Source organism: Lissotriton vulgaris, chromosome 6, assembly GCF_964263255.1.
Source record: "Lissotriton vulgaris chromosome 6, aLisVul1.2, whole genome shotgun sequence".
NCBI classification, from domain to species: Eukaryota; Metazoa; Chordata; class Amphibia; order Caudata; family Salamandridae; genus Lissotriton; species Lissotriton vulgaris.
In genome coordinates this window covers 1,688,467,363-1,688,489,915 of record NC_141694.1, presented here as the reverse complement: position 1 = coordinate 1,688,489,915, position 22,553 = coordinate 1,688,467,363, and the positions used below count along the sequence as shown (strand labels likewise).

Sequence of the window (22,553 nt, the reverse complement as noted above, 5' to 3'; positions counted from 1 at the left end):
GGCCGCATCGCGCGAGCGTCGGGGGGAGTCGGGGGTACGATGACGACGCCCGACTTCTTGTGCTTCCTACCTGATGAGCCTGACGAGTGGTGTCGACTTCCGGAACGCTCGGCGCGGCTCCGCGACCGCTCCCTCGAACGCTCTCTCGACCTCCGGCCGGACCGGGACCGCTCCCGGTCCCGACGTGGGGCCGACACCCGGAGCTCCAGTAGCTTGCGGGACCGCTCCCGCCTAGCCTTGTTGGTGAGGGCCCGGCAGTCGACACAGGAGTCCACGTCGTGGTCGGGGCCCAGACACCGGAGACAGAGGCGGTGATGGTCTGTGACCGACATCGTGCGCTCACAGTCATCACAGTGCTTGAACCCAGGCATTCTATCAGGCACAATTAGAGAAAAAACAATCGAAAAACTTGGTCAAAAGACCGGAGTACTGCTCTTCAGATCTGCGTCCACTGGCGCGGAAAAAAGAAGAACTGACGTCAGCGCGCGGAGGCGGCGTCTATATACTCCAGCGACGTCATCACGGCGCACGACGCCGACGACGGACGCGGAGCCGCAGGGGACGCCTGCAGACGACGCCTACCGACGCGCAGGGGTACTGCTACGCAAAAGTTTCCGGATCCAGACTGACGCCTGGGGATATTCTAAGGTAAGGAATCTAACACTAACGTGTTTCTTTCAGATCACAAGATCGGCGATGGTTGCGAGAAGAATCTTAAAGTCTGACACCTCCTCCCTCACTGTGATTGGTGTAACAAAGTTTTTGAGTTGGGCATGGGCCATTCGTAACAAAAAAAGGGGGGGTTGGGGGGTAAAGTAGTATGTAGTACATAAAATAAGATTGGGCCCTACATTGTAGGAGCATGAATTATGTTTTGTACTACCCTGTTACTGTTTGGCAGATAATCTGTCTCCTTTAAAACATTTGTTGTCAAAACTAAGCCTACATGTTTTATATATGAATTTGCCTTTTAAGAACCTGTTTTAATATGTACATATATATATATATTAATTTATGATGTGGAGCAGTAATTCTGATTAATATCTCCCATTTACTTGATGTATTTTAAACGAAGGAGTGGTTGTTTTATCCCTGGATGATTTTTTAATTTTATGATGAATAATCGCAATAAAGACTTATTAAATTGAATTGGTTTCAATTCCCAAATGTTCATAAGCAGGATTAAGGAATGCAAATCTGCAATAAAACCATGGAAGTTCCATGAAGGAATCCATAATTAAGAGTACTGCTCAGAGGGTGAGGAAGGGGAAACTTATCATGCCATTCTACATCTACGGTCACTATTGTAGATTTGTCATCATTTACCAAATAATGAGAATAGGGCGTGACTGTGAATACATTTTCTTGGCTCAAAGAAGGACTAAGGTACTAATGTAGAATTGCAGGAGGGATAAAACACAGACAGGATGTTTTCACCCCAGCACTCTTTTCAACCACTGTGCAAAAAGTGGTATTTTATATTCTAGAGGGAAAGTGACATTACCTTTGTCTGAGGAGATTAGATTTTGATACCACCAAGTTGTCCACGATTGCTTAGATGAATACCATTATATTCTAGAGGGAAAGTGACATTAACTTTGTCTGAGGAGATTAGATTTTGCTACCATCAAATTGTCCACAATTGCTCAGATGAATACCATTATCTGGGAAAGGACCAGCAACACATTTTCTACATAAACCAAAAAGAGGATTTGTAAGAGCAGCAATGTCAACTTAAATATGAAAAACAAAGACATCGGATAATAGAGCTCTTATCAACCCATCATGTAGGAAGGTGTGCATAAGCAAATCCTTGGTTGATTTAACTGTCATGAACTTGATGAAAAAGAACAATAGACAGCTTCAACCTAAATGATGAACCTTGACTGATTAATGTACTCCTCGGTCCTACCAAATGGGTATTTCTGTGAAAGTTCAAACCATTAACAAGGAAATAGGAGGACCTCAAGTTGCCAACTTCAGGTCAGTATTAAAAGCTCCAGAGGGATTTGATGAATGTTATTGATCAAAAAGCCAGGTCTTCAAATGTTTACGGAACTGGAGAAGTGAGGGGCTTAGCCTAATGTTTTGAGGCAGAGTGTTCCATAATTTGGGTGCAGCCACTAAAAAGCGGCGGTCACCCCAGGACACTGTTTTGGATCGTGGGATCACTAACTGGTTTAGGGTGGTGGAACGAAGCTGTCTACAAGGTTCGTAGGGTTTCAATTGGTCCTTCAGAAAGTGAGGTCCGTGATTGTTGAGTGCCTTATACACTATACATAGTGATTAAAAACTTAATTCTGTTCCGGATTGTCAACCAATGGTATTCTTTAATGGTATCTGATATGGCTGCGAATTTAGGTTTTACAGAAAGCAGACGTGCTGCGGCATTCTGTATTGCCTGTAGCTTCATCATGACCCTAACCTGGGCATTAAGGAATAGACCGTTGCAATAATCGAGGGACGATAAGACCAAGGAGCTGACTAGTGTTTTGGTCGCTACCTAAATATATATAAATTATAAATAAATATAAATTATATATTGCCGTAGTGTGTGTGTGTGTGTACGTACGTACACCCACAAACACAAACACACACACACATGCACTTAAAACATGGGGGCAAAATATTTGTCAGTTTTTTTTTTAAAAGGGATTTCATCCAGCAAACTCTAAAGAAGACCCTTTGTTCTGTAAAGATAAAACGTCATGCATTTTTATTGCCCAGAATACATTCTTCTGTTCACAAGATTCAGGCAAGGAAAGAAAGACCTTTTTACCTAAACTGAACCCTGCTGAAAACAAATGGGAGGATATGGTAATACACATTTTATCAGAGTTAACACATATGGCAATATCTGATAATGCTGTGCTAGCGTTACAGATTGCAAGAATCGCTGTTGTCATGAGCTGAAAGACATTTTGTACTTGGCAGCCATCTTAGTTAGCCATGTGCTTGCCATGTGCTTTCTCCCTCTTCCAGAGCCTTGCACATGCTCACAAAGGCCTAGCTGTCAGAATGCACCTGCTCCTATGTATAGAAATGTCAGGCTATTCTTGCTGATGTAAGGAGAAATATCTCCCCCCCCACTTTGTTGAGCAAGCACATTTTGTATAGCCATATTAGTCATTTTGCATGCTGGTATGTGCCAGGACCCCCCCTTGGTTTTATGCTGACTAATGTAACCTATGCATATACAAGGCCCCTGTTCTCTGTACTTCTTAGATTGGCTCCTACAGTGGCCTGAGGGTACCGTATGACGCAGTCTCCCTCATGTGAGGATTTTAAAAAATTTATTTTTTTATTACAGCTTCTGTGTCAATTTCTTCTATGTTGGTTAAAAGGACCAGGTGTATCAATGAACCCCTAAGGAGGTTTATATTTCTTCAAATGGTGCCCGACGTGGACCACATCAGAGAAGCGGCTATCCAAGGGAGTGGTCTTGAACGGAGACAGGAATCTACTGAGGACAGGACAGGACTCTACTAAGGAGGTACCCTGCGCACTGAGATTCTCAGTCTCTGCAGCCCAGTATATTTCTGGTCTTCCCTGATCTGGCGCTCCAGGAGGTAGCCGCTCCTGACTGAGGACCTTATTGGCATGAGTATTCTAAAACGACCGTTAGGTCATTCAGAACTTGGCAGTGAGAGGCTGGAGATTTGTGCTTGGTAAGGTCGTTGACATTTTCTTGACTGGTTTTGGCCAAAAATCTTGGAACTTGCTTGGATATATATGAATTGCTATTAATATAGACAGGTAATGATGAGATTTTTCTCTAACTTTTTTTAAACTTGTACGGCACACATTGAGTTAAGTGCTACTTTGCAAATAATATTGTATATGCTACAATATTCTTGGCATGCCTGTTATTAGCACACATCGTAGAATGTGTTGCTTTCTTGGAGGTACAATAATGTAATTAGAACGGTATCAGACAGCTCCCCTAGAGGGGATACCTAAATAGGTTTAGGTATAAAATCGTATTACTTCCTTGGTGACTCAGTACCCCATGGAATTAAAATATGTGCATTAAAAAAAAGGATCCTCTTCTGTGCACTTAGTAATGATATGCAGAGCGCTTTTTTAGTGTTCTGCCAGCCAAAACTTGCCAAATTGGTGTATTTTGGCTTCTTGAACATGGAACAGTCTTTGGGCTGTTTTTGTGCATTTTTTGGGCTATTTTTGAAAGGTTTTCTTGTAAATATGACTTACATTTAGTATTTACTAATGGTTAGGTTTCAGTCAGTCTGTGGGCGGTCTCTTGGTTCGGTCCTAAGTGTTGATTTGTGGGTTAATTATGTGTTTAAATGTCTATGTGGTTTGTGATTTGACATCGGTGGTAATTGGGTGAGTAAGTAGCGATCGCGCTTTTTGTGTAAGAATGGCTAGCCTCATTCAGTGTGCTGCATTGTGTGTTCTGAGTGTATGACCCCCCCTTCTGTAAATGTCTGGAATGAGCTCAATGTGTTTTTTGTCATCATTCTGTTATGCAAAATGTTATTTAAATAATTACATATTAAATAAAAAAAATCCAGAAATTAATTATGTAACATATGCTAAATAGCTGCATGCTACTAGTAAATTGACAGAGTAAGTAACTATAGATATGTGCAAATTTCCACAATGCTAAAGATAAAATTAGAATTCACATTCAATAGGAATAAAATATGCCTCATACAGAGGAAGAAAAACGAAATTCTGTGCTTTGCAATAATTAGGACTAAGATACAAAATGTTACAGCATTTTCCTTAGATAAATTGAATTAGATATTAAAAGGCTTTCACATCATCTGAGTGAATTTGGTTGTTGCTGAACTAAACAAGACATTACAGAACAATTGATTTGTGCTGGCTTGAAAAGCGTGAGATTTTGACGCCTGCTGGTCATGCAACAGTTGCGTAAATAGCACATGGCTATTCCTGACCGCAGGCCACAGAAGGAAAATGCTGAGTCAACTAGATTTTAAGTCAGTGTAAACCTGATATAAAGGCCTGCATGATTTTAAAAGTTACAAAAGACAGTTTCATTATTTAGGATAGTAGAGAAAAGATTAGTAGGGATTTTCCTTTCTTAATGCCTTTTTACATAAGCACATCTGTGGTTTTGATGTTAAATAATAACTGTCCTTTAAAAAGTGGCGCAGACTTTTCATATTTCAAGTAAGGGTTCTGTGCTCAGGGTTATAAATGAATAAATTGTGAAGGCAAGAAGGAATGAGGCTTGCTTTTTTCATACGTGGAACCATCGAAAGGGTTGGTGTTATTAAAAAAATAATAATAAAAAAGGGATTTTTTCATTATATGAAAAAAAAATGTTCATTAAAAATAAGTGAACTAAATTTATTTTTTAATCTCTATAATGCCTAACAATCATACTGTGAACTCCTAGCATCAAAGTTGAATTTAAGCAGCGCTTTACCGCAATGGGGGAAACTAACAGGCAAAATGTCACTATACCCAGGTGAACAAAACTCATTTTTATAAGGGAGTACCGTATACATTTCTGATCCCCCATCTCTGAGATATGTAGAGGACATTCTAGGGATGACTAATATGCCAAAACATTGTAGGTTGTTAATTTTTAAATGCCCCTAACACCAAAGTCGAAATTGGGCAAAATCCACTGTTTAAAAGCAGTTCTGCCACTCAGAGCAGCTTTCAAACTGATCTAAGGCTTCCGTAAATTCACACATTTAAGTATAGCACAAATAGCTGACCTCTATATTGCTATAAAAGCACACCACACACTGCACACAAATGAAACTAAATATAAAAAACAAGCACAAGTTATTAAGCGTACGTCTAAATTACTGACAAACAGGAATGGAACAAGACTGCCTTTCAGCTGTGATTCTTGATAGTTGCTTTGAATTGGAAAAGCTGCATGGAAAGTCTTGCACCCAAATAGGACAGCTGGTAAGGGTTAAAGGTCGAGTTCTGCATTTAGCAGCCTAGCAGGGTTCAAAGCAAGGTTTGCTTTGACACTTTGACCTCTGAAACGTTTTGAAAGACGAGATGACAGCACAGGGAGAGAAAGAGAAGTTTTGCTTAATATTTTTGGCAAAAGCAAGTTTTTGTGCACTCATATGAACAGAAGGAAATATAATGGTATATGTGGGTTTTGATTAAGAGAATAGCTCTGCCATGTATATAGCACTAATGCTTTTAGTTTGAAGATTACTGTGTAAGGGCTGAGATAAGGAGAGAAGGGGATTTAGTTTGAGTTCATGTGCTCTCATGTTACAAATAGTATACTTGCTAAAGGAATTTGTGGTTGGTTATTAATGTTTTCTAGCTAGAACCAGGTACTATTTACCTCCTACAAGTGTATTTGTGCCCAGCTGCCACAAATAGAAGTAGATGGTGTCGACAGAAGTGAAACCTGTTTCAGGTTTTCCTACTGTAATGGGTAAGGAGGTTAGCTACTCTGCAAATTAAGGGTAGGCACATTTATGTTTTCTCTCTCTTTTTCTCAATCTCTTTGGAGCCTGTCTAAGCCGTCTGTGAAACAGCCATGAGACATGTAATTGGCTATTCAGTAATACTGTTTTAAAAATTGTTAGCATTAATAATATGAATAAATATATATGCAATGTTACTGCCCATCCTGTCTGAAGAAATTATGAAAGGATGAGTAGTCTAGATTGCTGTTCCCTTATTTGACCTTTAAGGGGAACTAGGTGTGGGTAGTTATTGTTCTAAAAATTCTCAGGTGATAACACCATTATTATTAGCTAGTCTGTGTAAATAAGCTGCCAGTCCTTATTATAGTTGATGTTGCATAGTTTGGATCGTGAAAAGTAGAATGCAGGAAAGACGCCCATGTGATCCTCCGCAAACATTTTTGAAGACAATATTTTTCTATAGGAGTTTGTTTGTCACACCATGTTGTGCTGAAGAAATGTATGTACCCACTATGTTGTTTTTTTTTTTTTATTTCTTAATGTATTAAGAATCCCTGTTAAATTAGCAGTTTTAGATTTTCCTGCTGCACCTATAATATGAGAGCATGGTCCTAAGCGTACAATGTATGTGTTTTTATCAAGAGACATCATTTTAGAAAGGTCTGCAGTCCTGTACAAGTAATGCAAAGTCAATGAGTATAAGTGTAGAACATTTCCTTTTTAACTGGAGGGTCTTCAGATGAATAATATAGGAATAAACAAATGTAAGAATTTGGAGTGAGTATGTCTGTATTGTTTTTCTCTTTTCCTCAGAATTTACTAAATGAACACAGACTTCCTTAGCTGCTTCAAATAGAGTAATAGTTCCAGGATTTTTACTCTCAGATAGATGAAGTGGTTCTTGGGTGCCTTGCTAATATATGGGGAGTCCCAAGACTAGGAAGTATTTTGAGACTATCCTTTCTGTTGATAGATTATTTCTGTGCCTTGTCTAAAGACCTTTTGTTCTGTCCACCAATAGATATGTGCTTCCATGCTATCATTGCCAGAGGGTCCTGGACATCAGATCCAGCCTGGGCCGTCAGCACCAGTCCAGCTTGAAGCCAAGGTGAAGGTAACCAGCACAGGCATTGCTGGCAACTAGGACATCATTGAAGGAGGAAGCACTGGGATGTGAAGTGTGTACCCATGCCACTGTCTTGGGCGAAAGACGGGGTCACAAATCAGAAAGGAGAAATCGTGGGTCAAGTTTTTGATGCCCAGCTGAGAGAGTCACAGACGGACCAGAACGGCGAGAAGGCTTTTGCTTGAGGTGACCCCTTTTGAAACAAGGGTTGCTTCAGAGATCCTAGCATCAGGCCTCTGAATCCGGGTCCCAAAGTGAATGCAAGATTGCACCTTTGTTTGTTCATCAAGAGATACCTGGGCACACTGGATAGAATTTGTGGCCCCAACAAAAGAGCAGTGCGCCAGCAGAGCAATACAGAAGTTAGGGAAGGACTTGAGTTTAGGGTACAGGTGCTGTGTCTCTGGTGCCTGTTAAGATTGAAGTGAAGAAAACTGGTGCACTACCTGAGACACTGGACAGTATAGTTGAGGGCATTTTGCCCTGGGGGGTGGATTGCCCTATCCTGAAAGAAAGACTTCTTTTTCTTCTCAAACTGGGCCTTCATTCCTGATTTGCAAGTTGTGCAGCTCCACCGTGGGAACAACAAGAGCCTGCTTGTGAGGCTCAAACGGACACAGGGAGAAGACTTCCCTCTGGCTGGTTGAACAGCGGCTTCGATTTCCCAAGGACTTATTTTTGTTAGCAATGCTAATTTGCCCTCCTCCTAAAAGTATATTAATTGAGACTCTAGCCCTCATAAAAGGAACACTGGAAAAGTCTATTGAAAATGTTTTTTACATTGAATTGGACTAGATGGTTCTAGGATTTGCTGTCTGCTTAGGGCTAGAAAAATATTGATAATTCGGTTTGTGATAATAGTCATTACTCTCTCCTGCTATCGGTCTGACCCAATGCTTTGTTACCTTTGTACTCCTGCTTATACCTTATATATACCCGCTTAATGAAATGTTTAGAATGAAAAATGCCAACCTAGCAATGAATTGGGATATTGATAAATTTATGAGAATAAATGTGCAAAATATTTTCTATGTTTCTACTAGATTATAGGAATGTCTTTAGCTCATGCTAAAAGGACTATCTGGTAAAGATTGCAAGAATAGCTGTTAGCATGAGCTGAAAGCCTTTTTGTACTTGGAAGCCATCTTAGTTAGCCATGTGCTTGCCATGTGCTTTCTCCCTCTTCCAGAGCTTTGCACATGCTAGTGGCTGTAATATATTATTTGCACAACAGACACAATCTGTTGTACTTCACCAAATTTAAGATGGCCTGAAGCCAAGATGTCTGATGAAGTAACATGTAACTGGGCGGTGCACTGCCACTTGTTAAAACAGCTGAATGCAATTGGTACTTTGGCAGCTCAGATTGAATGGTTTGCAAAACAGAACTGCCGCCCAAGCTGGCACTATTGACAATTTTGTGCATGATTTTTTCTCTCTTTATATATCAGCAGACTGGGATTTAAAATAACTGGTGAAAGACTTAAAGCACACTGTTAACCAGGGAAGAGAAAAGCCATAGGACTCTTATTGCCTCCACCTGCTTGTGATATTTTAGCATTCTGAATTGCCGAGCTAAAAAAAAAAAAGTCGACATTAGGTCAACTTCAATTGTGGAATATCCTCAGAGTCCATTGCTGAAGTCCTTGTTTGTTTCTGCTGAGATGGCCTGCAAGAGTATTCACTTTTCATCCTCAAGTTGTGACTGCCAATAATGAGGCCGATAACTGTTCTGCTTCTTAAGGCAGCTGAATTATTCACACACCCCTACTCTTTCTTCATGTAATAGCCTAGTGTCATGTCATCTGCTCTTATCGATACTAATGATACTTACTGATATTATCTGTAAGAGGGATTGCAAGTGCCAGGCATATTGCCCAAATAGAATGCACTTCATGGTCTGCCCACGTTTCAATTAGAGGAACATTACAGATGAGGTGAGCATGTAGCGTGGTTCTCATTTCTGAAAATAAATGGCAACTGCAAAAAATCACTGAAAAATACGCATTAAGGATGGGAATGTCTAAACGTTGCCATCAATGTGAATTTTTTATTTTTTTTTATTTTGGTTGATCATTTTAAATTTGATATTAATCTCTTCGGTGCACAGGATGGCCCAGGCTGTCTGACGTCACGGTGGGCGTGTGCTAAGGACAGCCGGGGGCCATCCGAACTCCCGGCCACTTATTAATGCCCCCGCACAGTGCTGAAGGGGTTAAATGAACAAGTTGAAAATACATTTATTTTAGTTTCTTCAAAAGCGTGAGGAAGACTTCGGGGCTTCAGCTACAAGTGCCAAATGCTCTGCCCCGACTGCAGGGTAAAACATATCCTATTGGATTGCCTCCAAATCCGCCATTTTGGGATAGCAGGCTGCACTGTCTTGGGGAGGTCACAGGACTGCATGGGATCAACTTGTGGGAGGTCTGTGCCCTGGGAGTCTTAGACCTTTGACAGGTGGTGTGGAAACCTTGAAATGTATATATGTTTAGAGGAGTAACTGCCTATTTATTCCTGTTTTTAGATAATCTGTTCCAGATTTTTGGTGTATCACAAATAGTGAAAACATATAGTCAAGAACGCATAAAGAGAACTATCAGAAGATAATAAGTAAGTGATTGCAAATAGGAATCTGGATCAATTATAATCTGCACGGTTACCCCCCTTTCAGATAGCGACATCTCATGAACTACATATGGCACCCGTAGTTAGGATTAATATATTGAACTGTACTGTGCATTAAATACACTATTCCGAACTATAGAATATATATTTTAGTCAAGGTACACGAGCATGACAATACCTATTTTTCTAGAAAGGATAGGAGTCCCTATCCAGTTTGAAATTGGTGAGTAATGCAATATAGGTATGTTGGTATCATAAGTTCATATATATACATACATATATACCTTTCTATCTTTTGTTTGGTACTGATTAGATTGGTTAATCACAGTACATTCCGTTACAAGCCAGGGCCGGCTTGGAAAAAATCTCCAAAGCGAATAATACAGGTAATCTAGATCTAATTTATAATTCCTCTAAAATGGAATCCCTGTCAGCTAGAAACAGTATAAATGAATGAAATGAAATGAAATGAAATGAAAAATTGCATTTGTATAGCGCATAACCGCCCTGGGGCCTCGCAGCGCTTGAAGATAAAATGGTTTTAGCGCAGGCTCGGGGCAGATCAGAGAGATTTAGCAAACAAATGCGTTTTTAGGGCCTTTCTGAACGAGAGGAGGTTGCTGTTACCCCGGATGGCAAAGGGGAGGGCATTCCAGAGTCTGGTCGCCGAATGGGAAAAAGAGCGGCCACCCCAACGGGCTTTGTTAATTTTAGAGGAGGTGGCCAGCTGCAGGGTACCAGACCGAAGGGGGCGTGTTGGAACATAAGGCGTAACCAGAGGGTGCAGAATCGCTGGGCCTACACGGTGGAAGGATTTGTGCATGATGCACAGAGCTTTGAACTGCACTCTGGCAGCCATTGGGAGCCAATGAAGGTCCCTCAGAGCCTTCCTCGCCGACTGCCGACGGGACAGATTGAACAATAGGCGGGCCGCACTGTTTTGTGTGACCTGGAGCCTCTGAAGGACCGAAGCCGGTGCTCCCAGGTAGAGAGCGTTCCCGTAATCCAGGCGAGAGAGAATGAGGGCCTGGACCATGATCCTCCTCGCCTGGAAAGGGAGCAAAGGGAGCACTCGCCGGAGCATCCTCATTAGTCCGAAGCAAGTGGCAGCAGTCTTAGTAGCCTGGACAGAGAAATCAAGGGCAGTGTCAAGCCAAATCCCGAGGCTCTTTATCTGGGACTTGGGCGCAGGAGGAGCGCCAAGACATGGTGGCCAGACGGGTGCAAGAGCAGACGGGGATATAATATAAGGATGATTGAAGAAAACCAGTCACTAGGAAGGATATTATCTAAGTAAAGTTTTTCTATCTTTTGTTTGGTGCTAATTAGATGGATTAATCATAGTACATTCCAGTTCAAGCGAAGAAGGGCCGGCTTGGATAAAATCTCCCAAGAGAAAAATAAAGGTAACCTAGATCTAATCTAATAGGAATCCCTGTTAACTATATAAAACATAAATATAAGGAAGATTGAAGTAAACTAGATACTAGGGAGAATATCATCTAAGTAAAGCCAACTAAATGGAAATATCCTTCCAGATTAGTGGATAGACATCACCCACAACCTCTCAGCTAGCTTCCTAAGTCCTGAAGCTGATATATATATATATATATATATATGTATATATATATATATATATATATATATATATATATATATATATATATATATATATATATATATATATATATATATATATATATATATATATATATATATATATATATTTAATTATTTTTTAAGTGCGTCACGCTCTTCTTAAAAACTCTGTAATATAATGTCTAGCACAACGCACTTTGGTATGAGAGAATTTATGGGTACTCACCTCACTTGAATAGTCACAGTGTTGTTCATTTTCATCTTTCAGACCACAGCTTGGAATTATCAGCAATGTATGATATACTAACAAGTTAATAAATATACACCAGTGGGCTCAAACTCTAGATAATATATTGTTCTTACTTTTTAGTATTTACAGGTAAAAGAAAAATCCTGAAGAAGGCATTTGCCGAAACACGTTGGTGGTATTCTGCAAATCACTACCGGTAGCCTTGTTTATATAATGTCATTTTTTGCTGCATATCGTGTTTCAATAACATAAAATGTGATAAATATGCTACTTCACTGTGAATTCTTAAACATTCTGCGGTCAAATCTACCAATGTAATACAAGTCGTAATATGCAATCATTTTTGTGCTGAAGTAAATTGTATCTCTCTCTATATATATATATATATCTACCAACAATACATATAAAATAAGTCATAAAAATAAGAATATTTTTCTAAATTGGTTGATATAGTATCTGTTATGTACTTAATATGTCTAGAGTTTGTGCACTACTCTATTGCCAATCAGCACTGAGCTCCGTGCTTCCACATTTCACAGAAGACATAGCCACCCATAGGGAGGCAAGTGCAGAAGACTAAGCCAAAGGTCCTCGCAGAACGGGGAGGAAGGGTGGGTCGTGCAGGAATCTGCGGCTAGAATCGTCTCTATCAGATACATCGTTACCGAAGGTAAGTAACTTATACATCTGATAGAGACTACTAGCAGCAGATTCCTTAACGTAGAATAGATACCCTAGCCATACCCAAGGGGGAGGAGGGTCTGCGAGAGGACCCCACCAGCCTGGACACAATAGAGAGTCCACAGGGGACGAGGCCAACTGACAGGGAAAGAATCCTGTCCCCCCCAGGCAAGGGGAACACTCGCAGCCAGAAGACCCTCAACCCCAGAGGGGATGCAGGAAGACAAGAAGAGAGGCAGCCCGCCATCAAGCAGCAGGAGAAACGAGGGCAAGGCTAAAAGGAGGCCAAAGTGCCCCACACCCATACAAGTTATCAAGAATCTCCACCAGCAATGAAGAGGGCACCTAGGAAGAAGAGCAAACTAGATACTCCAAGGAAAAGAGGTAGAGAGAAGGCAATCGACAAGACAGAACGGTGCCTTTGGCAATTAGGCAGGCACAGCAGACGGGGAGCCCGAGGTCACCCAGGGGAAACCGCCCCACACCCCAGAGGGACAAACCGCGCATGAGGAGGCACGAGAAACTCAAGAAACTCCAGAAACTCCAGAACTACTGTCACCCCAGGAGAGGAAGAACTGAAAACAGGCCCCATAGGAAGAAGGTCGACACACCCCAGCCTCAAGCAACGGACAAGGCAAGGACGCCCGTCCCGCCAAGAGCCTGAAGGCACAGAGACACAAAAGAACAGCAGGTCGGCACCACAGGAACAGTCCGCTGAGGACAACGTACGGAACGGTGCACCTAGGACAAGCCAGACGCCAGCAGAAGACAGAGGCCAGAAAGACCAAGAAGACCCCGGACACCCCCGAAAGGAGAACTCCGCACACACGACCCAAGCACAAGAAGCAGAACCAGGCAGAGCTACAACGCCAGATCACAGACAGCGAGCCAGACCAGGCCAACAACGAAGCTAACCCGGAGAAGGACAGCCCAGGGCGCAGCATGAGTCATTCCAAAACCCTCAGCAAGAGGAACGCACCAGTGACATACCGAGACTCCACGAAGAGCAGAGGTCCGAAGGTGACCACACCTCCCCAGCACATGACAGAGCTATATAATAGCTACCAGAACCCCTCATAGGGCATGTAACGTCCCAAGAATGGGAACGCTCTTAGGAAAGACTTTCCGCAGCAGAGGAAACAACTGAAAAGACCTGTGGAAAACCACAGACGGCTTGCCAATCAGCCAAGAACAACAGAAGGCCTAATCTCAGGGCCAACACGGCTCAGTAAAAGCCAAAAAAGCACAATCCAAAAAGGGGCCGGCCAGCAGCCAACAGCAGCATAGCCCTAGCCAAGGGACTTGAATGCACAGTATCATACAGAACACACAACGGACCACCCGCCCGAACAGGAGAACACCTCACAAAATCCTGATTAACTCCCAGGTCACTGAGGGGAGAAGAAGGAGGAAGAGGAGGAGGGGGGAGAGCAGAAGCCCTGCCAAGAACCTCTGAACAGCAGAGACCGCAGGAGCGTGGAGCAAGGGTGCCATCGAAAGGAAGGTCCATCAGCCGTTCACAAACGTTCTTTGGGAACACACTGTACCGAAGCCAGGCATGCCGATGGAGTGCGACCGAAGTAGCCATGGATCGACCAAGCACCTCCGAGATGTCCAGAGCAGAGCGAAGAATGAACGCTGCCAGCTCCCGGCCATCCAACACATGGTGCCGCAGATCAACGCAGGCACCCTCCTGAGAAGCGACAGACATAAGGGACTCCGCCGAGTCCCACAAGGAACAAGTGGCCTTAGCCAAAACAAAAGGGTGTTAAGGGCCCACAGAGCCGCACTGGTGGAGGCGAACATATTGCGCCCCTAAGAGTCAAGCCAAAGGGCCTCCAGCGACGGGGGAGACAACAGTGGCGGCAAAGAGGGGAAGGCATTCTGCAAAAGAGGGCCCCTGGTAGAAGGATGGAGAGAAAGATACATAATCATGTGGCGCTGTATGGTGGCGGTGCAGAAGGTGTTGGGACACCGGGTCCCCTGTGGCGGGGCGGCCCCAAGTCCCCAGAAGAGAAGAATAGAGTGAACCCTCGAAGAGAAGCAGCAGCTCCCTACCACCAGAGCCCTGATGGAGGACCTCCAAAAGATGATCCGCTGGGAAATGGGCAGCTGGATCACCCATGCGCAAAAATTCCACAGCCGTGGAAACAGCGCGCGCAAAGGCAGCACCCGCCTCCGTAGGGCCCCGCGGAGGAAAAAGCAGCTCCTCAGTAGGCGACAGCTGCAAGCTAAGGCTGCCGACCCCCAAGCCAACCGGAGGAAGGAAAGGCCAGGACTGATAAGGAGGAAGAGGGACCGAGGAGTGAGGGACCGGTGGCACCTCCGGCGAAGACCGCGGCTGTGGTGACGACGAGGAGCCGTCCTTAGACGACGGCAGGGAAAAAGCCATAACGCGGCGGCCCGTCTCCGGCGAGGATGAAACCAGCAAGCGCCGAACCTCAGGAGAAGAGGAGGCGTCCGAAGAAGAGTCAACGAACTGACGTCGGCCTGGTGCCATAGAGTCCGCAAATTGAGGCAGGACATTGTCGTCCGACGCCAGGACGACCTCCGCCACAGCACACGGCGCTGGAGACCGGGGCTGTGCCGGAGCCGGGCCGACGAAGGAGCGGCACCGGAAAGGCGCAAACCCATCCTCCGACGAGGCAGCCACCAGCGTGGAGGGACGAGAGGGACCCGGAGAGGGACGAGGGGTGCCCGCTAGCCTCAGGCCGTAACGGGGCAAGAGGGGGCCCTCCGCCAGCCCCTATGGCCGCTGGCACCTAAGCAGCATCACCTCGGACGAGGCCACCGCCTGTCCCGAGGGCCGGGGGAGGCTCTGGGGAGCGACCCGAGCCCCGGCAACCTTCTGCGAATATACAGGGACTCCCGCAGGAGTTCGCGGCGAAGCAGAGGCGCCATGGTCCGAAGGAGGGACCCCCAAACGGCACCACATCCTCCGAACCTGGATCCGAGCCAGTCCGTGCAGGGGACGGTGCCACCGGCGATGCCGCGGAGGGCCCTGCACATGGCAAGGGATCCGCAGACGTCCCAGGAGGGGATGGAGAAGACAGCGAGGCCTGCAAGGCCGCCACATATGTCTCCATGTGGGGTCTAGACACCCCACACCGGGAAACGGTGGATAGGGGGACGACACGCAGGCCGCACCACCCGCGGAGAGCCCATGCCCCCAACAGGCCGGGAACCAGCTCTCGGGGACAAACCGCAACACTTACCGAGACAGGTGAGCGAGGCTCTTGCGGCCTGGGGGAAGGCCGATGTCGACTATTCCTGAAACCAGGGGCCGGACGTGGTGACGCCCAAGACCTTGACATGCGGGCTGAAAGAAGTTTCATCCGTTTTTATCTGCTGGCACGCCTCACAATCAGCGGAGTCGTGGTGTTCCCCAAAACACCCCATGCAGTGAGGATCCGTCGCTGACATCTTTCGTGCACAAGACGAGCACGCCTTAAAGCCCAAAGGCATTCTCACACTGTTCTCACACACGCAACAAGCGAAAGGGAAAGGCCAAAACAGGCCAGGAGCACGATCAGGATCCGTGTGCAGGAAATAAACTGACGTAGGCGCTCCGGGGTGGGACTTATGTGACGTCACATACGCGGACGTCAGGGCAGAGTCGCGTGATGCCGTCCCCCCCCAGGCACGCAGGGATGTTAGACAAAACATTTTCCGGATCCAGTCTCACGCCTGGGAATTATTATACGTTAAGGAATCTGCGGCTAGTAGTCTCTATCAGATACAAGCTTATCTGTGAAGAGGTATGTCAAGAGTTGTCTAACGCTCAAAGCCTGCAACTCACGAACACAGTAACCAGAGGCCACCACAAACAAAAATGCAGTTTTAATGTTGAGAAGTCCTAATTAACAACTGTGGATGGGTTGAAACTGAGCATCCATCAATAATGTCAAAATTCAATTCAAGTTCAAGAGCGACATTACAATTTGAAAAGGCAGAAACGTGTACAACAGTTTAAAAATCTAACAACCACAAACAATTCAAATAGGGAATGCTGGTTTGAGATTATTAAAAAGGCTGACAAAGTCGCAAGACATCCTTTGACCATACCCTCTTGTTGAGCCAAGGACAAAGAAAGCTGAAAAATGTAGGCAAAAGATGCTTTCAAAGAAACACTGTGCCACAAATGATATCAATCGCCTGCTCAATCTCTATGCACGAAGGTGTAATGCTTGGATATTGGGGTGAAAGACCTGGCCCCCCGTGTTACGGAGAGAAGGTCTACAATGAGAGGAACACATAGAGGAGCACACAGGGAAAGGAGCAGAGAGTATGTGTGCTACACCCTTGTTTGCTAGTCTCAGTCAATGACAATGGCTTGCTTGGTCCCAGTCTAGGTGAATCTTCCTTAAAACTAGAAGATTCAAGGGTATGGGAAAAAACGAGTAGAAAAATATAAACATCTATTTTTACAGAGGGTTTTCATAGTAGAGGAAACCAAATGCAGCACATCAGTTAGAATGTTACGCCTATATTCTATGAGGAGACTGAGCATTTCAGTCAACTTCTTATGAATTGCATGGAAGGAGGCCATTTCTGCCTGGGCAGGATCAATGTAAAAGACCTGATGTTTCAGAGGAAGGTAGGGGTCAAGTACCTTCTGCATCCACTTGGCCATCTGGAGATTGTTGGTCAGAGTCTGAGCCAAAAACAGTGTGAATTTTATTCCAAAAAGTGACTGACCACTGGGCACTTCTTGATATAATTCCTCCTCCAGGATGCACTGAGCCACTTTTCTGGACTTCATTCTCTAGACACGTGGCAGTAGACCTTCTGAGGGAGTAGACGAAAGTTCTGATGGCACATTAATCTGTGCCTGAAGCAGTGCCAGGGCCGACATCAGAATAGATGTTGTAGCTGGTAAGTCTGTCAAGGTTTGCAGTGTAGGATCAAAGGCAGACAACATTGAGCACAACTTGTTGGAACCAGCGAAATGCTTGGCGCTGAAGGGGGCCATCGAGCATCTACAAATTGACCCCTGTGGTCGACAAATGCACCAGATGCAACTGCCGCACTCTAGAACCTGCCCAGAATTCACTGTATGAAGAAGCCCTGATCAGCCTCCATCATCACAATGGGAGCTGGGAAAGATGCTGACGATGCCAGCGATGCCTTAGGGGACAAGGCAACTACCTCTGACTCTGGAGAGGATATAGCCAGTGGCAAAGCTCAAGGTGGAGACTTATCCCTGGACTTTGATCTTCTAAGAGAAGACGAGTGCTACATTTTTCTTCTATGCTGCCTCATTTTCCCAGGACTTTGAGGGCAGGGAAGAGCAGGACTGAGGCCCAAGGAGCCAGCATGGGAGCAATTGCTTGAAAAATATTCAAATCCAGTGTGGGACGTGCAGATTTTCAAAAGGGAGAGAAATCTGCAGTTTGAAGTATCTATTAGAATAAGGATTTTTTTTCCTCCCTAGATTAGACAAAACGTTAATTTGGAAGGAAAGAATGTGAGCATACGCCTGTCTCAGAAACAAAACAACAACTACAAAAGATATATAAATAAATGTTCAGACTAGATGTTTATAAAGACAAATGTTGGGATTTGGTTTTCTTATTTTGCAGTGAAAAAGGTTTTTCGAATAAAAACAAAGCTCTCCAATGTGCAGTTGGAAATCTGAAACGTTGCCTCTAGTTAGTATGAAGTTCTCAGCTCATCCACTTTATTGGCTGAAGTTATGGCCAAGAACGGGGCGGATGAGCTAGTAAAGTTTTACTCTGCTTTATTGCATTAACGAAACACTTTTAATATATATTCGAGTTTGCATCCTGATTACAGGAACTTATTAAATCACATGAATCTATTATGATCCAATATTGGAGAACTACAGGTTTTGGGTGAATAATCTTCAGCTAGAGAAGATGGGAGTCTCACTGCTCTATGCCACAGGGGTGGAAAAATATTTGATGGCTGATCAAGGGCAGCAGTATTCCTTTAGTAATTACTAGTTAGTTCCAATCATATGGCAGGCTTCTGGTACTACTTCCTCCTAGATCAGCTGGAGAAGTGGTCAGGGCTAGAGAGCTGAAAGATAAATCCTCAAATGACATGTACAGAGCGGAGGTCTCTCAGCAGGCCTCATATCTTCACCATCACTGTAACCCTTTTTCAAGTGGAACAAGTTTCTTGGTTGAGATACAAAACGGACCCTGTAAATTCCCCCTAAAAATGTTTGAGAGTTACATCCCATCAAATGAAGCCCAGTTGTGCTTCACCATTGTCCCACAAAATATACAAACTGAAATTTCCCCTGAAAATGCTTTCAATACGAGACACTCGTTTGTCTCTACATTTGACTAGGTCATTTACAAAAATAGCCCATGCAGCGTACTTAAGACTACTAGTGAACATCTCATATTGGAGTGGAAGACTTCAAGCCCAAAGTGCTCTACATGTGGCCCCTTTCTCAAGCACCAAAATTATACCCTCAATTTGTTTAAATACCTATAATGTTTTGGGAAATAGAAATATAAAAAAACACACTTAATTGCAGATGTTACCTAGGCCTTGTAGTTTGCATTTCCACAAACTTAAAATCAATTTTTAATCAATCAGCACTTTCCATATTTCAATGGCTCAGTGGAATCCAGTATAAAGAGCAGTTATTTTGGTTTAATGGAATAAATAACTCATCTTCACTAAATTTTTCTTTACTGGCAGAGACTCCCAATCCTGCACAAGCAGAGATGGTGGATAGGTAGTTTTCAGTGGTTTCACAGGTCTATAACCTGCCTCATAGGAAGTCAGACAAGAATAAAGGTCTGTCACACAACCTAGTTCAACACATCATGCTCAAAAGATTCACAAAATGATGTTCGCCCTCATCTGGAAGCCTTCAGCATATTGCTGCTAAAGTGTCCATAGTACCTAGATATTCCTAAATCAGAAAGCAAAAATGTATCCACTACCAGCCTGGGAAGGCGGATTCGCTTGCAAGGCTGTTTGTTCGAGTTTCACCATCACTCCTTCCTGGCCAACATGAACAAACATGGGGCCCCTGGATAACCTTTGAGAGATAGCTGTCCTTGCATGGACATTTGTTTGCAGCTTTCTTTGAGTGTGCAACAATTGAAATGTGGAACAAATAGCTATGACAAAATTTGAATGAGACTCCATTTTGCATTGGTGTTTGTCCAGCAGGACACATGTTAAAATCTATCCAAAAACTTTTCCTTTGTTGTTGCAAAGTTGGCAAAATGAGCTGTATTGACATTGGTGGTGGTAATAACACCTTTTTAAGAACCAAAATATACTCTACTTTGTACTGGCCAAAGCTTGGTTGTGGTATATCACGTCACCAATCGCTTCATATGACAATACAGGACGATAATATACAGTTACCCTGCATGAGAGATGAATACATTTATTTTATTTTATATCAGACATTGGAAATAATTTACATATGTTGGCTATTCAAAGGGTTAAGTGTCTGGGCATGCTGTCGTCTTGATATTGCCATCTGCTGTTCCACTTTACCTTTTGTGATTTGTTGACCGCAGCTGTTGGTTTGAAAATGTCAGGCAAACCATCATAGATACCGCCATAAGAAGAAGGATTTGACGGGGATTCCTTCTGTGCTGCAATGCGTGGACTGGTCCTTAGCGTTGTCCTTCTCATAATGAAAGGGCTAAGCTTTCCTTTTGGAATATCTGCAAATCCTGAATAAAAAAAAAAGCTTTTAATTGCAATGTGAATGAACACCTTTCTGAAAGCAGAAGCAAAGAACAGACTATGAGCTTTATCATACTGCCTAATCTCAAGTCAGCATAATCACATTAACAACAAAATAGTACTAAAACATTAACGTTTGCATTGTATTCTTGCAGACGTATACCATTCTTTCTGGAAACTTACATTTCTGAAATTTGAATTTTAAGATCACTTTTAAAGCTGTACAATTTTGGTTGTATATCACACTAGGAGCTTACAAACCCTAGATATATTAAGAGTGTTTTACCAATGTAACCTTATATCTAGCCATGGCAGGGTCCGCAGATTACCTATTGACAAAGCGCTAGCACTTTATTTGCGATTTTAAGCGGAGTCTGTGATCGAGTATAAGAACTTTATTTATCTTAACTCAGAGGAACAATATATCGTGATTGGCTGTTAGTTGAGGATGTACTAGCACTTTATATAGGAATCATGGTTATGTCTGTAAGTTAGGTTAAATTGCACTAGCACTTTATCTAGCCCTTGACTTTGGAAGTAGTCTGTACTCTATATGCACACTTGTTCTGGTCATTGCATTTGAAAATATGAGGTGAAGTTGTTGAGTATTATGAAGGATGCTCAGTACAGAGGTTGATAAAATGAGGACGAGTGATCTCGCTCTATGCATATTTGCACTTAGTTATTGAACGTTGCTTTATTGAATTGAATTATGAATTAAAATGCTGGGACTTTATCGTATAGCAGATTTTGCACAGTCATTTTATATCTGTTTTAATCATAGCAGATGCAATGCTGATATTACTTAGCATAATTTGTTCATGCACTAAGTATGTATTTTGATGCACTATGTATTAATTTGAGATTTGTCAGTAACATTTTGTACAAAGCATTCGTTTTTTACTTTTTAATATACGTGCCATAGTCTGTTGTCGAGTTCTAGTTTGTAATAATCTTTTAGCCTTGTTTCTAAGGTTATTGGTGCACTTTATTCACAGCATTCACTTTAAATAACGTCATAAAAAATGGACGCATCATGTGAAAAACCGACGCTGTTAAAGGGACAATTCCACTCGCATGTGAGTGTTCATTGTAATACGGCGGGCGCTGTATTTCCTGCTGACACTTACCCACTTGGGATTTTAAGAGACATTAATTTGCAACAACTGCATCACCCACTGAGGTTATACTTCAAGGTTTTGACTGCCAAAACCATAATGATAAGCGGGACACACTCGTGCAGGCTAAAGACCTCGCCCAGATGGGAGGGGTCTTTCATCTAATAAAGTGCAGGTGTTCTAAACCTCTTGTTTGCTGTTGTATTGCTTTGTTGGCTCGTGAACAAGGATTCATTTCCGAAACGCATAGAGCTTGGAAGACTTTCTTGTGCCAGTTTGGGAATCAAGAACCTGCCGTGACCTCACTGAATGAGGGTACGGAGTTGTGTGGGCTTCCTCACAGTGGGCAACCTTTGTATGATATAAATTTAGCGGCTTGGTCCAAGTCGCGAGGAAGCCCGCCGATGCCATGCGGACCTGCGGTGTTGAAAAACCGACGCTGTTAAAGGGACAATTCCACTCGCATGTGAGTGTTCATTGTAATACGGCGGGCGCTGTATTTCCTGCTGACACTTACCCACTTGGGATTTTAAGAGACATTAATTTGCAACAACCGCATCACCCACTGGGGTTATACTTCAAGGTTTGGACTGCCAAAACCATAATCACTCGTGCAGGCTAAAGACCTCGCCCAGATGGGAGGGGTCTGTCATCTAATAAAGTGCAGGTGTTCCAAACCTCTCGTTTGCTGTTGTATTGCTGTGTTGGCTCGTGAACAAGGATTCATTTCCGAAACGCGTAGAGCTTGGAAGACTATATATGTATAATATTGTGATGTATACCCTTTTAAATTTAAATGGGAGGTACTAATGACCATGTGACCGATGATGCTATTTAAAGTTACTTCCTTCCTCCTAAACATGACATGTGATCAAGCCTCGGCTGAGGTGAAACGCGTCATGGCGACTGGTGGGCTGTTATTCATCATCACGAATAAAAAGCACTGGTAACGAGAGCACGGAGTCAGTGGCTTTACTCAATTTCCGTTTCTACTGCACGGCGTGATACGACTACGCTGTGTTGCATCGGACTGAGCGCAATATATATATATATATATATAT

At 43.5% G+C, this 22,553-nt stretch overlaps 1 protein-coding gene across 1 annotated transcript in view; it reads right to left on the bottom strand.

The window, feature by feature from the left end:
• CENPF (centromere protein F) overlaps positions 1-22,553 on the bottom strand; it is a 476,866-nt gene that overhangs the window by 44,910 nt on the left and 409,403 nt on the right. Inside the window, exon 19 of the mRNA XM_086927898.1 lies at positions 20,180-20,361. Within this exon, the coding sequence (XP_086784024.1) occupies positions 20,180-20,361 (182 nt within the window). The remainder of the gene's footprint in view (positions 1-20,179; positions 20,362-22,553) is intronic.